Source organism: Calypte anna, chromosome 5A (assembly GCF_003957555.1).
Source record: "Calypte anna isolate BGI_N300 chromosome 5A, bCalAnn1_v1.p, whole genome shotgun sequence".
NCBI classification, from domain to species: Eukaryota; Metazoa; Chordata; class Aves; order Apodiformes; family Trochilidae; genus Calypte; species Calypte anna.
In genome coordinates, this window is record NC_044251.1 from 8741839 (window position 1) to 8756911 (window position 15073).

The 15073-nt window shown below is 44.0% G+C and overlaps 1 protein-coding gene across 1 annotated transcript; it reads right to left on the minus strand.

Annotated features, from left to right (window-relative positions):
* Positions 1-6074: 6074 nt before the first annotated feature.
* On the minus strand, positions 6075-14719 carry RAG1 (recombination activating 1). Its single transcript, XM_030452417.1, has 2 exons — positions 14639-14719; positions 6075-9589 (listed from the first exon to the last, which is right to left on the minus strand). The coding sequence occupies exon 2, from the start codon at positions 9561-9563 to the stop codon at positions 6471-6473; it is 3093 nt and encodes a 1030-aa protein (XP_030308277.1). The 5' UTR covers positions 9564-9589; positions 14639-14719; the 3' UTR covers positions 6075-6470.
* Positions 14720-15073: the final 354 nt, after the last annotated feature.

Below are 15073 nucleotides of genomic sequence, written 5' to 3' on the forward strand. Positions count from 1 at the left end.
TCATCTCATAATAAAAATTAAATTGCTTTTTTAAACCACTGTGCTCATCAACTGCTTTGTGTATGTATTTTTTAAAATCTGGTAAACTAATCAAGATTGTAATAAAAATTACTGCATTTTACTTGACCTACTCATGGGGTAAATCAAACACTGTAAATCCCAGTCTCTAAAAGGACAGCACACATGGTTGGGGGGTCCATCTGAAGTACAATAAGGGGGGGCAAGCTTCTCAGACACCCCATGCTGTGAGCTCCCATTGCCTTCAGGAAAAGTCCCTTCTGATGAACAGGGCTTTGATCATTTACTCCAGGTTCTCCACTATGCATTTCTCTCTTTTCTCTCCCAGAGTGACTGTGGGGTGTGTGGAAGCTAAAAAAGTGCAAGCTGTGTGTATCTCTGTGACCCACTGAGCCAGCAGAGCAGGGTGAGGATGGAAACCAATGGAGTTGGCAGCTCTGAGCATGAGGAGAAAATTGTATTCAGAATGAGAAGGACATTGTCAAGGCTGAATAGCCCAAGAATTTACTATTTTTTTTTGTGGATTCTTTTATTGCCTATTAGTTAAGCCTCATAGTTCTTGACTTTTATTTTTATGACTGCTCCAAATATCTTTTAAAAAAAAATCAATACCATCAGCTCAACATTTGCAAGCCAGCAATAACAGATCAGTACTCACAGCCCAGCTCTCAGCCTGCACCCCTGGATATAAAAGAAAAACAGGAGCAGCTGCCAACCATTTGATCACCACGTGCAGCCCCTGAGCAGACACTGCTCAGTGTTTTTCTGAGTAAAACCAGGTATGACAGGACTCTGAAATCTTCACAGCTCGAGTCCCCAGCAGAAGGTAACTAACAGGCAGCTGTACAGTTTCCATTTCCAACCTTTCCATGTGCTGAGGAGGGCTATGACTTGGGTAGAGCTTGTACATGGGAAGTACATTACCCTAACTCATGTTTCACCAGTCTGATACTGATATCAACTCACAGAGTTCAATGCCAGATTCCTGTTCCCTTTGCTATGCTGCTTTCTATAAGCTCAGACTATATACTACTATATTTTTTCCAAGGAATGAATTAATGCCCATTAATGCACAAGTAATACCCCTTCAGACTTGTGAAACCCAACAGTTAACATCACCATTTGTATGTTAACCATAAGCCTTAATCACCTGAATAGTCATTAAAAGATGGTTACCACACACTCTTCATTTGCATCAGCAACAACAACCAAACCACACCAAAATTAAAGCCACATCACCACAACACCCACAAAGAGGGACAAAGTACTCACAGGATTAAATTCCACTCCTTGTCCTTTCACCATTGAACTTCCACACTATTGAGCTCCCTGCCAAGGTCTCTCCAGCCCAGGTTTTTGCCTGTTCTCTCTCCCAATTACCATCAGCATCTCAAATTCTTCAAACTCCACATATTGTGAAAAATTTGCTCGTGCAGACAAATAAAAAGATGGAAACATTTCCAAAGAGAAAGCTTGCGCTGGCCTAGCAGCAGGGACATCCAGGCTGAGATGAAGCCTGGTGGCTCAGGCACTGAGGCTGTGGTTCAACATCTTGGAAGCAGCTCTGAATTTCCAGAACTGATTTCTGCAGCTGCAGTGAATTCCTCAGCCCTGAGGAGCCAGAGCAGGTGCAGTCATCATGTGTCAAGCACAAGCACACACACTGCAGCCCTTGCCAGTCCTTACCTGAGCTGTTCTTTACTTTACAGCTGTGGCTATGAAAAAAAAAGCAATTTACAGTCAGACATCAGGATATTCCTCATCTGACAAGGGACATAAAACATTGCTGTGTTGTGTGACTGAGCTGCACTTTTTTAAAATGTTCAGTAGGAAGGAGAAATTGCTTGGGCAGAACATGTCTGAGCCTCTCAGTGAAGGGCAGTACAAGCAGTAAGAAATCATAGCTCAGAGACTGCAGTCACTATAGGAAGTCATATGTAAAGTAAAATATAATATTCCATAGGACTTGAATGCAGAGATCCATGGAATGCTCAGTCAGCCTGTACAGAAGACACTGGACATAGCAGTCCAGATTGCAGAAAGTACCTGATTGCTTGATAATTCCAATGACACATTTGAGTCGTGTACTTGTTAGAGCATTGATTGTCCTCGGAACCAGCTGATCAGTGCAAGATGTTTCTTCCTCAGGCAGCTTGGAATTACAAGATGAAATAAAGTAATTTTGAGTGCAGAAGTAAATATTGTACCTGCATTCAGCTGACTTATGTGCTTTGTAAACACAACAAGCAGCATTATTGAAAGTACGGTTGAAAAAAAATGTTCTTGACCTCTCTCCTGTTGCTGCTATAAAAGGGGCCAGTTAAATCCTTTCTAATAATCTTTTTGTATTACAGACACTATGAAGTTGTAGAAAAACTCCCACAGTAAGGAGATGCATCTGACCATCTGTTTGAAAATTATGCCATATTTAGTCACCTAAAACAGTGCTCTGAAGAAGAGCTGTGACAGGTCCCATTATTCTTCATCTGATCCCAATTCTAATGCATGGAAAAAAAATCCAGTCAGTTATTGGAGATTTACTGCAGGCCAGTCAGTCCCACCTCTGTGCCCAGTAGGATGTTGAAGCAGATCCTCCTGGAAACTGTATTGAGGCACATGGAAAATAAGGAGGTGATTGATGAGAGCCAGCATGGATTCACAATTTCATGGCCTTTTATGAGAGGCTGACAGCACGGGTGGGTCATAGAATCATAGACTTAGCTGGGCTGGAAGGGACCTCAGAGATCATCGAGTCCAACCCTTGATCCACCGTTGCGGTTGCTAGACCATGGCACTGAGTGCCACATCCAGTCTCTTTTTAAATATCTCCAGGGACGGAGAATCCACTACTTCCCTGGGCAGCCCATTCCAATGTCTGATCACCCTCTCTGTAAAGAAATTCTTTCTAATATCTAACCTAAACTTCCCCTGGCACAGCTTAAGACCATGCCCTCTTGTCTTGTTGAAAGTCATCTGGGAAAAGAGACCAACCCCCACCTGGCTCCAACCTCCTTTCAGGTAGTTGTAGAGAGTGATGAGGTCTCCTCTGAGCCACCTCTTCTCCAGGCTGAACACCCCCAGCTCCCTCAGCCTCTCCTCATAGGGTCTGTGCTCGAGTCCCTTCACCAGCCTGGTTGCCCTCCTTTGGACCTGCTCCAGCACCTCAATCTCCTTCCTGAGCTGAGGGGCCCAGAACTGGACACAGGACTCAAGCTGTGGCCTCACCAGGGCTGAGTACAGGGGCAGAATCCCTTCCTTGGACCTGCTGGCCACGCTGTTCCTGATCCAGGCCAGGATGCCATTGGCCTTCTTGGCCACCTGGGCACACTGCTGGCTCATGTTCAGCTTCCTGGCAATCCAGACTCCCAGGTCCCTCTCTGTCTGGCTGCTCTCCAACCACTCTGTGCCCAGCCTAGAGCTCCCCATGGGCTTGTTGTGGCCAAAGTGCAGGACCCGGCACTTGGCCGTGTTAAACCTCATCCCGTTGGAATCAGCCCAACTCTCCAGTCTGTCCAGGTCCCTCTGCAGAGCCATCCTGCCTTCCAGCTGATCCACACTCCCCCCCAGCTTAGTGTCATCTGTGAATTTGCTGATGATGGACTCAATCCCCTCATCTAAATCATCAGTAAAGATATTGATCAGAACTGGGCCCAACACTGATCCCTGGGGGACACCACTAGTGACCGGCCGCCATTTTGATGCAGCCCCGTTCAGCACCACTCTCTGGGCCCGGCCCTCCAGCCAGTTCCTAACCCAGCACAGGGTGCTCCTGTCCAAGCTGTGGGCTGACAGCTTTTTCAGGAGGATGCTGTGGGAGAATAACAAACTGAAAGGTAGATTTGAAATAATCTTTGCAGCTCAGTCTACGGCAAGGAGACAAACTTTGATGCACAGAAGCCTGTAAAGAGGCTTTAGCATACTAACATATACATAACAGTGTGAGGCTGGTGTTAAACAAACACTGGGATTGCGTTTGTAAATGGAGCAAAAGCCATTTAAAACATAAATAAAAGAGAGGAGGAGGAGGGAGGGGAGGGCAGAGGGCAGTGCAGTGCCCAGGCAGTCACCAAATGGATGAAATAAGTGCCCTGGGAGACCCAAAGCCATTAAAGACTGTCAGCAAAGAATTAGTAATACTTTAGGGGCTAATTTCCCATGGTGATAATGACAGGAAGAAGAAAAAAGCTATGAACTGCAAAACAATAATGAAAAGCATAAAAATCCATGAAATTCATTCCTGTGGCAAAAGGCAACAAAGAAAACTGCATATAGCATATAGCCAGGATTGTTAAACTGGGCCATAGGCTATTCAAGCAGAGTCAAAGATAAAGCATCAGGTAATATATTTGTGCCAAATACACATATAGAGAAAAAAGAGAAACGTGCAGCTATTTGCACAATGAAATATATGCTGACAAAAATGCAAATTGTATCTGCATTTACTCTTACAAGATGCTCTTTATACCTGATATTTATACTCTCTGGGAAACACCTGTACTTGTTGTCTGCATTTCCTTGTAAAGAACAATGCTTATGTAAGGGGCTTTACTAGAAATACTTGTTTTATTCAAAGAGCTGAAAAAAATTAATTAATGTAGAAAGAAACACTCATTAAATGCAGATTTACATGGTGCACCATACAAAAGACACTGTAGTCCTTATGACTGCTTAGAAAAGTAAGTTTCTTAAATAAAAGGCATTATTTCCAAATGTAAAGTTTTATGTTAAACTATCTTTAAAGAAAACATATTAAAACAAAATCCTAAATCACAGAATAATTTCAAAAATAGTATTTTCATTGATTAAGACATAATCAAAATAACACTAATATTTCTACTAATTATTAACACAACTTTTTTTTCATAATCCATAAATGATAAATATTTAAGATCCTCTAAGATATAGTAAATAACATGAAGAAGATACTACTAAACAAACCTCAGACTGTTAATTCTTCAAGCTTGTTGTTCACTAAGAAATCAACTTCTGCCACGTCAAAATAAACCAAGAAAAAGCTGATTCTCTTGGATTCATGCTGTGATGGTTTCTTCATAAACCTGGTTTCTAAAAAATGTCTTGAAACACAGGAATGCCCTAGATACAGGTGAAGGGCCAGATGATTTCAAGGTACCCCAGGTACTTTGGAGTGTATTTCATTAATATGTTATTAAGTGCAATTCGTATTATTTTAGTATATGAAAGGCAAATAGCACCAACCATATCTAATATAGTACAGAGGAATAACATAAACATTGCTGTAGGGTAACTCTGGCACAGATCTGATCTGGCAAATGGGTATGATGGGACTCAAGTCATTTGGCAAAACTCTGCCCTTCTGCTTTTAATTACAAGTTACTGATAACTTCACTGAGGACAGGAATTCACCTAATAAAATTCCACTAATACAAATTATGCTGAAGTTACCAGAGATACAGAAAATGCTCTTGAAACACCAGGTTAACAGTAGAGGATGAATATCATTTGTACAGTGAGATAACCACAAGGCACTGTAAATCCTGATGGAGGAGCACAAATACAGTTTCAGAGTAAATCATAGAATCATAGAATCATAGAATTGGCTGGGTTGGAAGGGACCTCAGAGATCATCAAGTCCAACCCTTGAACCACCGTTGTGGTTGCTAGACCATGGCACTGAGTGCCACATCCAGTCTCTTTTGAAATATCTCCAGGGATGGAGAATCCACTACTTCCCTGGGCAGCCCATTCCAATGTCTGATCACCCTCTCTGTAAAGAAATTCTTTCTAATATCCAACCTAAACATCTGCAAAATTTCCAGATACCTTCTTGTGTCTTCATATCATAATTTAGCATGGTGATACCACCATCTACTCCTAAGCAGTACAATAACATAAATATTTTAAAATATTTTTTTAAGTTTGTGAGATCAAGTTTGCATCACTAGTCAGTATTTCATACAAAAACAACTTTATTAAAACTTTATTTAAAAAATTACCCACCTGTCTCACTGACAAATCTTTACTCATAAAAGCCAAAGAATCATCAATAAAATAATTAAGCCCTCTTAAACAGTAACTAATGAAACATTTTTAAGTTGCAAGCAGAATAAAAAGCCACAGTTCCTTTTTCAGCAGCTGTCAAACTCTCCAGAATAATTCATTCCAAAATGCTGCTTTATGTAAAAACTTTGACTTTCTCACTTATAAAAACACTCGAGGACCAAAATAAACTGAGGGCCCTTCCTTGCAGTTTGTTTCTGCTTTTATCTCACATAACACCTGGTAAATGCATCACTGCACTGCTTCTGTTGGAAGCTCCCAGCAGACGTGGTGTTTGTCAGACTCCACTCAGCACCATTAACTGAGTGTAGAAGTTACCATTTCAGACCTCCCTGTGCCTCTACAGCCTGAAACAGAAGGTATCTCCTTGCAGGAAGACCCAACACAAACCCAACACCAAAAGCACTTCACATTTAGGGTTCTGTTGCATCCCTGCTTTCCAGGACCTCCTGCAGGGGCAGGGAGTCACCTGTGTCCTCTGTGTCAATGGTTAGACCTGGGCTTTTTAATGTCTTGTGAGCATTCATGAATTTCTGGAGGCACTTGGAGGTGTAGAGCCAGTGATGCTTCAAGACATCCTCCATCTCATAGCATTTGGACTGCCTGGCGTTCATTTTTCGGAACCTCCTGAAGAGTTTGTTTCCAGACTCATTTCCTTCACTGGCCCAGGCCCCAATGGACCCATCTCTTTCAATGATTTCAGGAACATGAGCGAGGGTTTTGTGGAAGTAATTTGTAATCTTGCCTTCATATCTGTACTTGAACTTGGTGGCCAGGAGCTCAGCAAAGCTCTGTGAGTTGTAGCTATACTGGCACAGCAACTCTGGACACTCCTTGGCAGGGCATGATGACCTCCACACTGGCTTCATCTTCAGATAAAGATCCATCAGTTCTCTGAGGGCCTCTTGCCTTTCCTCACTCTTTATTAACTCACAGACTGCCTCCACTGTCTCTTTGGACATCAGCTTTCTGGCAAAATTTCCACTCATCCTCATCACAGGCTTCAGGTTCCTCTTCTTCCTTAGTTGCTTGTCAAGGGCCAACTGCCACCTCTTCCTCTCCTCTTTAGACACATCAGGATTCTTGTAAACTTCACCAATCTCCATCTGGAAGATCCTGTAGAATTCTGCTGCATTCCCAATGTCACAGTGCAGGGCATCTATGGAGGGCACTGTCTCGATGAAAGGTTTGGCTGAAACACCCTTCACTCTGTCACGGAGCTCATCGGCCGATTCCTGGTAGGGGTTGGACCTCCAGATTTCATATCTCCTCAGGTTTTCCTCGTGGCTCCTGGTTATGGAGTGGCAGACCAGGTTCTGGGAAGCCTCCAGGCGGGTCGCATCACACAGGGTACAAATATAAGTGGAACCCGAGGCCTCCAGCCCTTCCACTTCCCTCACGAGTTTCTCATCATATCCCGTGCCCCTAAAGATGAACCTGAATGTCCTCAGGATGCCTCCCATCTCCAGCAGCAGCTCACTGCTTTTCATAGCCTCTCTCTCTGCTACCAGGGGGCTCAGGACTGCTGTCAGAGTCTCATGGTCCGATTCATCAGCCAGCATAAGGCACAAGGGTTTGCAACACAACTCTGAATTGGGCTTCAGTTCTTCAAAGATCCTCTTCCTTTCATTGCCATGGACCACAGCAATGTTCATGATTGTGAAAGAAAACCTAACTGCCTTCTCTGGGACAGCAGGCCCACTGCCATGCTTCTCACTGACATCTCCCATGCCATCACAAGACTCTTTTACCACCACAGTGAAGGGGCCATCCAGGCACTGATCCAGCTGCTCTGTTTTCATGCCCTCCAGGATCTCCTCCTCCATGTCCTTCAGGGCACAAACCAAGGCTGCATCGTACCGAAACCTCTTTGCAATGGTGTCCACTGGGTAGTCATCAACTGAGAGGGGCAATCCTGACAGCCCATCTATGATCCCCACCTCTGTCTTGGTGGACACATTTTTTAGGGGAGGTTTCCACTGGAATGGGTGATAGCCTGGCAGGAGGGCTTTCTCAGCAGTGCGGAGAGCGTGCAGGGGCTGGAAGATCTGCCTCCCAGTGACAGCTTTGACTGTTCTGTACATTTTGTGATACTGGTTACAGCTGAGGAACGTGTTAACTCGGATTGCAAGGCAGACAGCAGGGCAAAGCCCAGATCCCCTCCCTTGCATTATAGCCTCCAGCTCATCTGCTTTTCTGTGTTCATTTTTTGCTCTTAAAGCCAGGAGGAACAGGGTCATGCACACAGCCTTTATATCACCACCCTCCTCCTTTTCAGCAAAGGCCTTGACCTGGCGTTTCAGTTCCCTCAGACGATGTTTCTGAGCTCTCCTTGTCAAAGACAGGAGGTGCTGCCTTGGTCTCCCACCTTTATTTATGTATCCATAGAGCTCCCTATCTTTCATTTCCTTGTGGTTGGAAAGGTGTTGGCCGTATTTTCCATGCAAGATCTCTTCATCACATTCCTTTACAGGACATCTCACACGGAGGCTGTCAAGGGTGATCAGGAAGGATTTCACTGGGGTTACCAGATCCGTAGGGAAGCAGGGATACCAGCAGGAAGGGCAATAGCTGCCCATAACCTTGATGCACTTCAGGATGCAAGTTCTGCAGAACAAGTGTCTACATGTTGTTTCCACTGGATCTGCCAAAATATGCTCACAGATCTGGCAAGAGATGGATTTAATGAAAGCTACGGGGTAATCGACTGCCAGCAGGTTGGTGCTGAGATGGATATTCCTGCAATTGGTGATCTCTTTCATTAATTTCTTGTTGTTTATCTGTGCTTGATCTACTTGAACGGGCTCTGCAGCGGTCTTCACACGTTTGCCATGTTGTACACTGGGTGATTGGCTTTTCCTCTTGACTCTCAGCTGGGTGGTGTGGCACACATCACAGGCTGGGGCATGAGGTTGCCACTCCATTGTGCTGTTGCTAGGAAAATACACTTCACTTGCAGTGTTACTGAATTTTCTACGGATGATACTCCAGCAGTTGTGACAAAACTGAGTAGGATGGATTGTATCAACATCCCCTCTCACATCAATCTTAAAAACTTTAGCTATAAGTTCTGGCCAAGAGGTTGCTGTTTTCTCTTTCTTTCTCAGAAGGCACAGAGTTTCCTCATCCACTGGTCCATGTACTGGGTAAGTTCTCTTGTAACCATCACTTTTCAGTGAAACTCCACAGATGCGGCAAAGCTGCCTCAGATTGCTCTGATGAACTCCATTCTCCTGAGTTTTCATCTCATTTACACCTTTCTCAAGTGGCTGCCTATTGCCCATCAAGTCCATCCCTTCTCCTCTGGACACTGCTTCACCATTAGGCAGGCTGATTCCTTTGTTTGCAGCACCAACCTCTTCTGCCTGATCTTTGTTTATGTGCTGGCTGTCATCAGGTGCTTTTTCAAAGGATCTCACTCTAAAGAGCTTGAATTTCCATTCAGAAAATTTTGTATAAGGATGCTGAATTTCTTTGGGTAGGTCCATTTGTGCTGCTACTGCCATCTGAAATCTGGAAGAAAGAAGATGATCTGAAACAGAGAAAGAAGCTGTAAGTCAGTTTAACTTCCAAAACTGATAGTAATGCTGTAGTTTTTAAAAGAGCAGTTTTAATAACTTCAACTGAGAAATGCTTTGAAAGGGAATTACTTGTCCAAGACATCTATTGGATGGAGAGGTTGTCCAACCAGAACCTGAGGTAAGGACCTGAATGCATTTTGACTTAGATCCTGAGACATCCACATGTCTATTAGATCCCTAATGCACCTTACATAAAGCCATTAGTTATCCTGTACAAATATCCAAACCTCTCCCTTCCTTCCAATCACTGAGAGCACTCTAAGTAAAGCTCCTAGAGATAACAATTAAATTCTGAAAGGTTGGTGACTTTTTTTAGATTAAATTGAACTCATTAGTGTCTAAAAGATACAATTTTGTCTGCCTGGTGCTATGTTATCGAAATGAGCAAATCCACTGCTCTTCAGACCTCTGTTAGTCCTTGGTCTGTCCCAAAGTGTGTGACAGAGGACAGGACATCCCACGTGGCAGGGGATGTGGACACACAGAACACACAGCTCATCCCAGTGCAGGCTTCATTCAGGTGTCTGTTCTGTAAGATCTGTGCTTCACGAATGTGAGGAGCTCCCTCAAAGCAGGAGGAATGAATCTTTTAGCTGATGAGTTACCTGAACTCTAAAGGAGATACAGGAATTTATACAGAAATTTATACTGGCTGCAGATTTGCTCTGCAGAGAGAAAACATTGCAGCTGAGCTGTCTGTTTAAACACCCTGCTGAGAACAGTGGCTGTAAAGATTACAAATACTGGAAAGATGAAAATGCCTGTTCAAATTTGGCCCCAGTTTCATCTTTCCTAGAGATACAGCCAAAAGCAGCATCAATGTGGTTGCCATGGAAACGTGGTATTGCATAAAAATAAGTACAAGACTTTCACCTCAGACACTGGAACTTTTTGTGTCAGACTTAGAAAACAAAACTGTATGGAAACAGCAATGCAAATGACTGATCTACTTTCCTGTACTGTGCTATGGGATGTGCACAAAGCAAGCGAACAGGAGAGAGAAGCTTCAGTTACATTTTCTAATTTGTTTTCTTTTCACTGATCTGGCTGGTGTAAGTAACAAAAATTAGGAAAACTGTACATTAAGACTATTCACTAGAACTACAGATAATGTGGTTATGGCATGGTTTCTTCTACTGCTTATATCACCACTTAGCAATTCATATTAATTGCAGTTTAGTGTCTGTTCAGGTGTCCTTCATAAGAAATACATTCATGTCATGGCCTGAAGTGATGGTGGCCAGGATGTTTCTGAGATTATTTCATTTATAAACTTTGAATAAAGCATCATTTCAGTACAGTCCTCCAGAGTCCATTGGGAAAGGGCTGCATGCTTAAGTTCCAGACCCAGAATGACAAATCAGACTGCTCAGCTCTCCATAAGAGCTGCATTGCAACCGCAACAGTGGTTCAAGGGTTGGACTCAGTAATCTCTGAGGTTCCTTCCAACCCAGCCAATTCTATGATTCTATGATTTAACCCCAAAATCATTCATTTGGCCTCAGCAACTAAAATTTAGGTTTGGTTTCTTCCCAACTTCTCTTCATTTTGCCCTCCTGAGAGAGAGCTGCCCATATCTCTGTCCCCATTTGCTCCATCCAGCTGCTGACACTGCTGAATACCTCTGTCCAGGATCTCCTGCTGCCCATCACCTCCCCAGCCTGCCATCCTGCTTGCATCTATCCTGCTCTTCATAAATCTGGGATGTGCAGCTGTGCTGAGGCACAGTCAGAGCATTACTGCTGTCCTGCTTTTTGGGCTGCATCCTGCAGCAGGTTTGGTAAAGTCTGAGCAATAAACCATTTGGACTTCAACAGTCCTGTCTTCCTATTAACCACCAAATAATTTAATAGAGAGTTGTGTCCACCAACCATTTGCTTCTACATAACACCCTCTGCAATTCTGTGTCATTTCTCTATCTCCAGCAGCACTTTCAGAATCTCTTAAAACTGTGAGCAATGCTTCCTCAGGGAAGTATCTAAATCATTGTACAGAAGCAGCCTGCACTGAGCACATCTTCAGCAAAATATTTAATACTTTCTGTACTCTTCTAACCCTTTGACTAAGTGCCACCATAGCCCCATACTCAGCTCTAAACTCATCACTTATCCCTTGCTATTAATCTCCCATGAATCAGACAGCATTCACCACTTCTGAAGAAGAGTTCAATTTTTCTTTTTTCCTCTTTCAGTGAATGTACCCTGGAAGAAATGAATGACAAAGATGCCCTCTCAGGTCACCAAAGGCCTTCTGCACTGGATAATTGGATAATTGTTGCCAACAGGCTACCCCCAGACAATGGAGATCTCAACAGCTCTTCTGAGAGAAAAATATTTATATACTTTTAGAAAATTGCCCAGTGCTAGGAACAGTTTCTAGCTTATGCTAAATAAGTTTCTAAGCTAAATAGTTTCTAGCTTATGCTAAATTCTCCTGTGTTCTGTTATTCTAGTTGGGGCCACAATGAACAATCTTTCTTCCTCCTGCTACCCCACTCATTCTTATTGAGTGAACCCCAGGAATGAACCCTCAGCTGTGGTTATTTAATGTGTTCAGAGCTGGGTATTGCCTCTTTTTATCTTCAAAAGGGAAAAGAAATCCCTTTTCTTCTCAGGTCACTATTTCCTACATTTCTGAAGATGGGCAAGGTTGTGATACTTCAACTGACATCAGGGAAGAGCTTGCTGTATAAATCATCTCACCAAAATGAACAGAACAACCTCTGAGGGCTGGAAGCACATACAAAATAAAACCTTTGATCTGCACACTAAACCAGGAAAATGAACCAACATTTGGCTGTCCTGCAGCCAGGGATGTTGTCATTAGTCCTGCCAGCCTACCTTTAGCTCAGGGTCAGTAGAACTGCTGTGTGTCAGCTCCCTCTGCTCCCATGCCAAGCCTCCTCCCTGCTGCATGCTCTCACTCTGTTCTCTGCTTTTTAAAGCCACTGCAGTGCTGTTTATCTCACTTGTCCCTGTCCCTCTGAGGTCCCAGTACCACCCTGCTGCTAACCACAGGTTACTTCAACCAAAGCCAATACAGAACTCTGAAATCCAGGTGGCACCTGGCAATTTGTGAGGCTTAACCACAGAACTCATAAACAAGCTCTTCTTCTTGTAAGAGACTCGTGGGCTCCAGGGTAAGTATGCAGAATCTCTCTGAGGAGCACCTGCATTGGTTTTTAACACAAATTTTACACTTGGCTTTTCTCTTTAGAGTTCCAGAGCTAGTTTTTTTCACTGTGAACTCTCACAGAGAAGAACCTGGTGTCAGTCTCACCACCATCCCACATCAAAGACATTTCATTGAAGGTTCTTCCAATGGTCAGTGGCCAACAGCTCCTCAGTAATCAGGTATAATGATTCCTGCCAAGGCAATTAATACATGGAGAAAGAAAACAAAGCTTGGGACCAAACCCTGATATCCTTGTTCACATTCTGACACATGCAAAACTGGAATAATATCACTGGAATAACAACTCCCTTGATGCAGTAGCACAGAGCCATCAGGTCTCCTCTCACCTCCTCCAGACCAAACACCCCCAGCGCCTCAGCTCCTCACAGGATTTGTGCTCCAGGCCCTTCCTGAGCTTTGTTGCCCTTCCCTGGACATCTCCAGCATTTCTCTGTCCCTCCCATAGTGAGGTGTCCACACAGCACCCAGTTTGGAGTCATCTGCAAATTTACTCAATCCCCTCATCCAAACCATTAATGAAGTTATTAAAGAGAAGAAGTCCCAGCACTGAACCCTGGGGACACCACTCTTGACCAGGTCACCACCCAGATTTAGCTCCAGTCACCAACACCCTTTCAGCCCAGCCATCCAGCCAATTTTTTGCCCAGTGCAGGGTACATTTACCCAAGCCAAGTGCCATAAGTTTCTGAAGAAGAATGCTGTGAAAGACAGTACCAAAAGCTTTCCTGAAGCCCAGACAGACAATGTCCCCAGCCCTTCCCTCACTCCCCAGGGCAGACAGCATCTTGTAGAATGAGACCAGTTTGGTCTGACGGGACCTGCATTTCCTTCCTCCTGGAATATGGGGGCTTCATCCTGCTCCCCACCTTGGTCTTCCAGCTCAGGGAGCTGTACCCACAGGAAGCAATTGGCATTGACAAAGACTGAGTGAAAATGAGCACTGAGTTCAGCCTTTTCCATGTCCTCGGGCAGGAGTTTCCCTCCCTCCCAGGTCAAGCAGGGGGGAGATTCTCCCCAGCTCTTCCTATTTCCATGTCTGTAGGAACTTGGAGCTGCAGAGGCAGCAGCTTGGTTATCAAAGGAGCCACTCATGAAAAGCCTGATCAAGTTCTTTAATTCCCAAGTGCCCAGGAAATCACCTTGAAAAAATATTGTCTTGTAGGGATACTGCAGGCAACTACAGGTTGTAATTGATCCCGAATTGCTACAGCTCTGGGTGTGTTTAATGTCTGGATTAGCATAATTGCTCAGTTTGAGCTTGAGCTGCACAGATCCACATCTGGAAAATGCTTTCCCTGTGCAACTGGCACCACCGAGTGGAGAAAAAAGCATTTTTTAGCTGGTTTCTGTTACAGCAAGGTGATCAATACCTGAGCATGGGCCTGAGATTCCCTTAAATCATACAGATTTGGAAACTGCTCTGGATTTCACTTACACTTGGATATAAAAACTCCATTTAAATTCTTTTAATTCTCAATTAAAATAGGCTGGACATCAGTGCTCAGGGTACCTTATAGATCACTGAAACCAATAGCATTCACCTCTGGAAAACTCTGCATCTAAGGTTATGTTTTACAAAGCTCTGCAATGATAAATTCCCTCATTTTACAGATAATAAAGGTAATGTAGAACAGCAGAACCCTCCCTGCCCATTCCTGGGCATTTTCCCTGCATTCAGTTCCCCTTCCCTGGGATGAGGCAGAGCCACGGAGCATCCCTGGGAACCACAGCCCCCCAAGATGCTGGGCGCACAACTGCTTCCTGGATTGGAATGTTAGTCAAAGATTCTTGCCAGAAAAACTCACCCCAAACAACCGAATTCCCTCTGTAATTGTTACAGAAAGTTAAGATGTCCTTGCATTACTCCAGTCCCGTTTTTGTTTTTTTTTTTTTTCCCCATGTCCTCGTTTTCCATGGGGAAAGGTTCCCCGCAGGGAGGTGGAGCGGTGCTGCAGCAGTCAGGGGTTGGAAAAGAAAATTAATTTTTACCAAGAATTTATTTTACACTGAGAAAGCGGGGCTTGGGGGGGAGAAGCTTTGGATTTGGTTTTGGGTTTTTTTTTTTTGCAAATAGCAAGTCACTGGCAAACACACACTCCCCACCCCCAAAGCTTCCACTGCCTCGTTTTAAGGACATTCCCAACGGAACCGAGCGGATCCTGAGTGAATTTATTATTTATCGATAAACGCAGCAGGAGGGAAGCGGCCAGGAACCGCAATCCCTCGCTGGCACAGCAACC

Bases quoted from the DNA above. Each gene is read 5' to 3' on its own strand.
- RAG1 (XM_030452417.1), bottom strand. From the start codon at position 9,563: ATGGCAGTAGCAGCACAAATGGACCTACCCAAAGAAATTCAGCATCCT.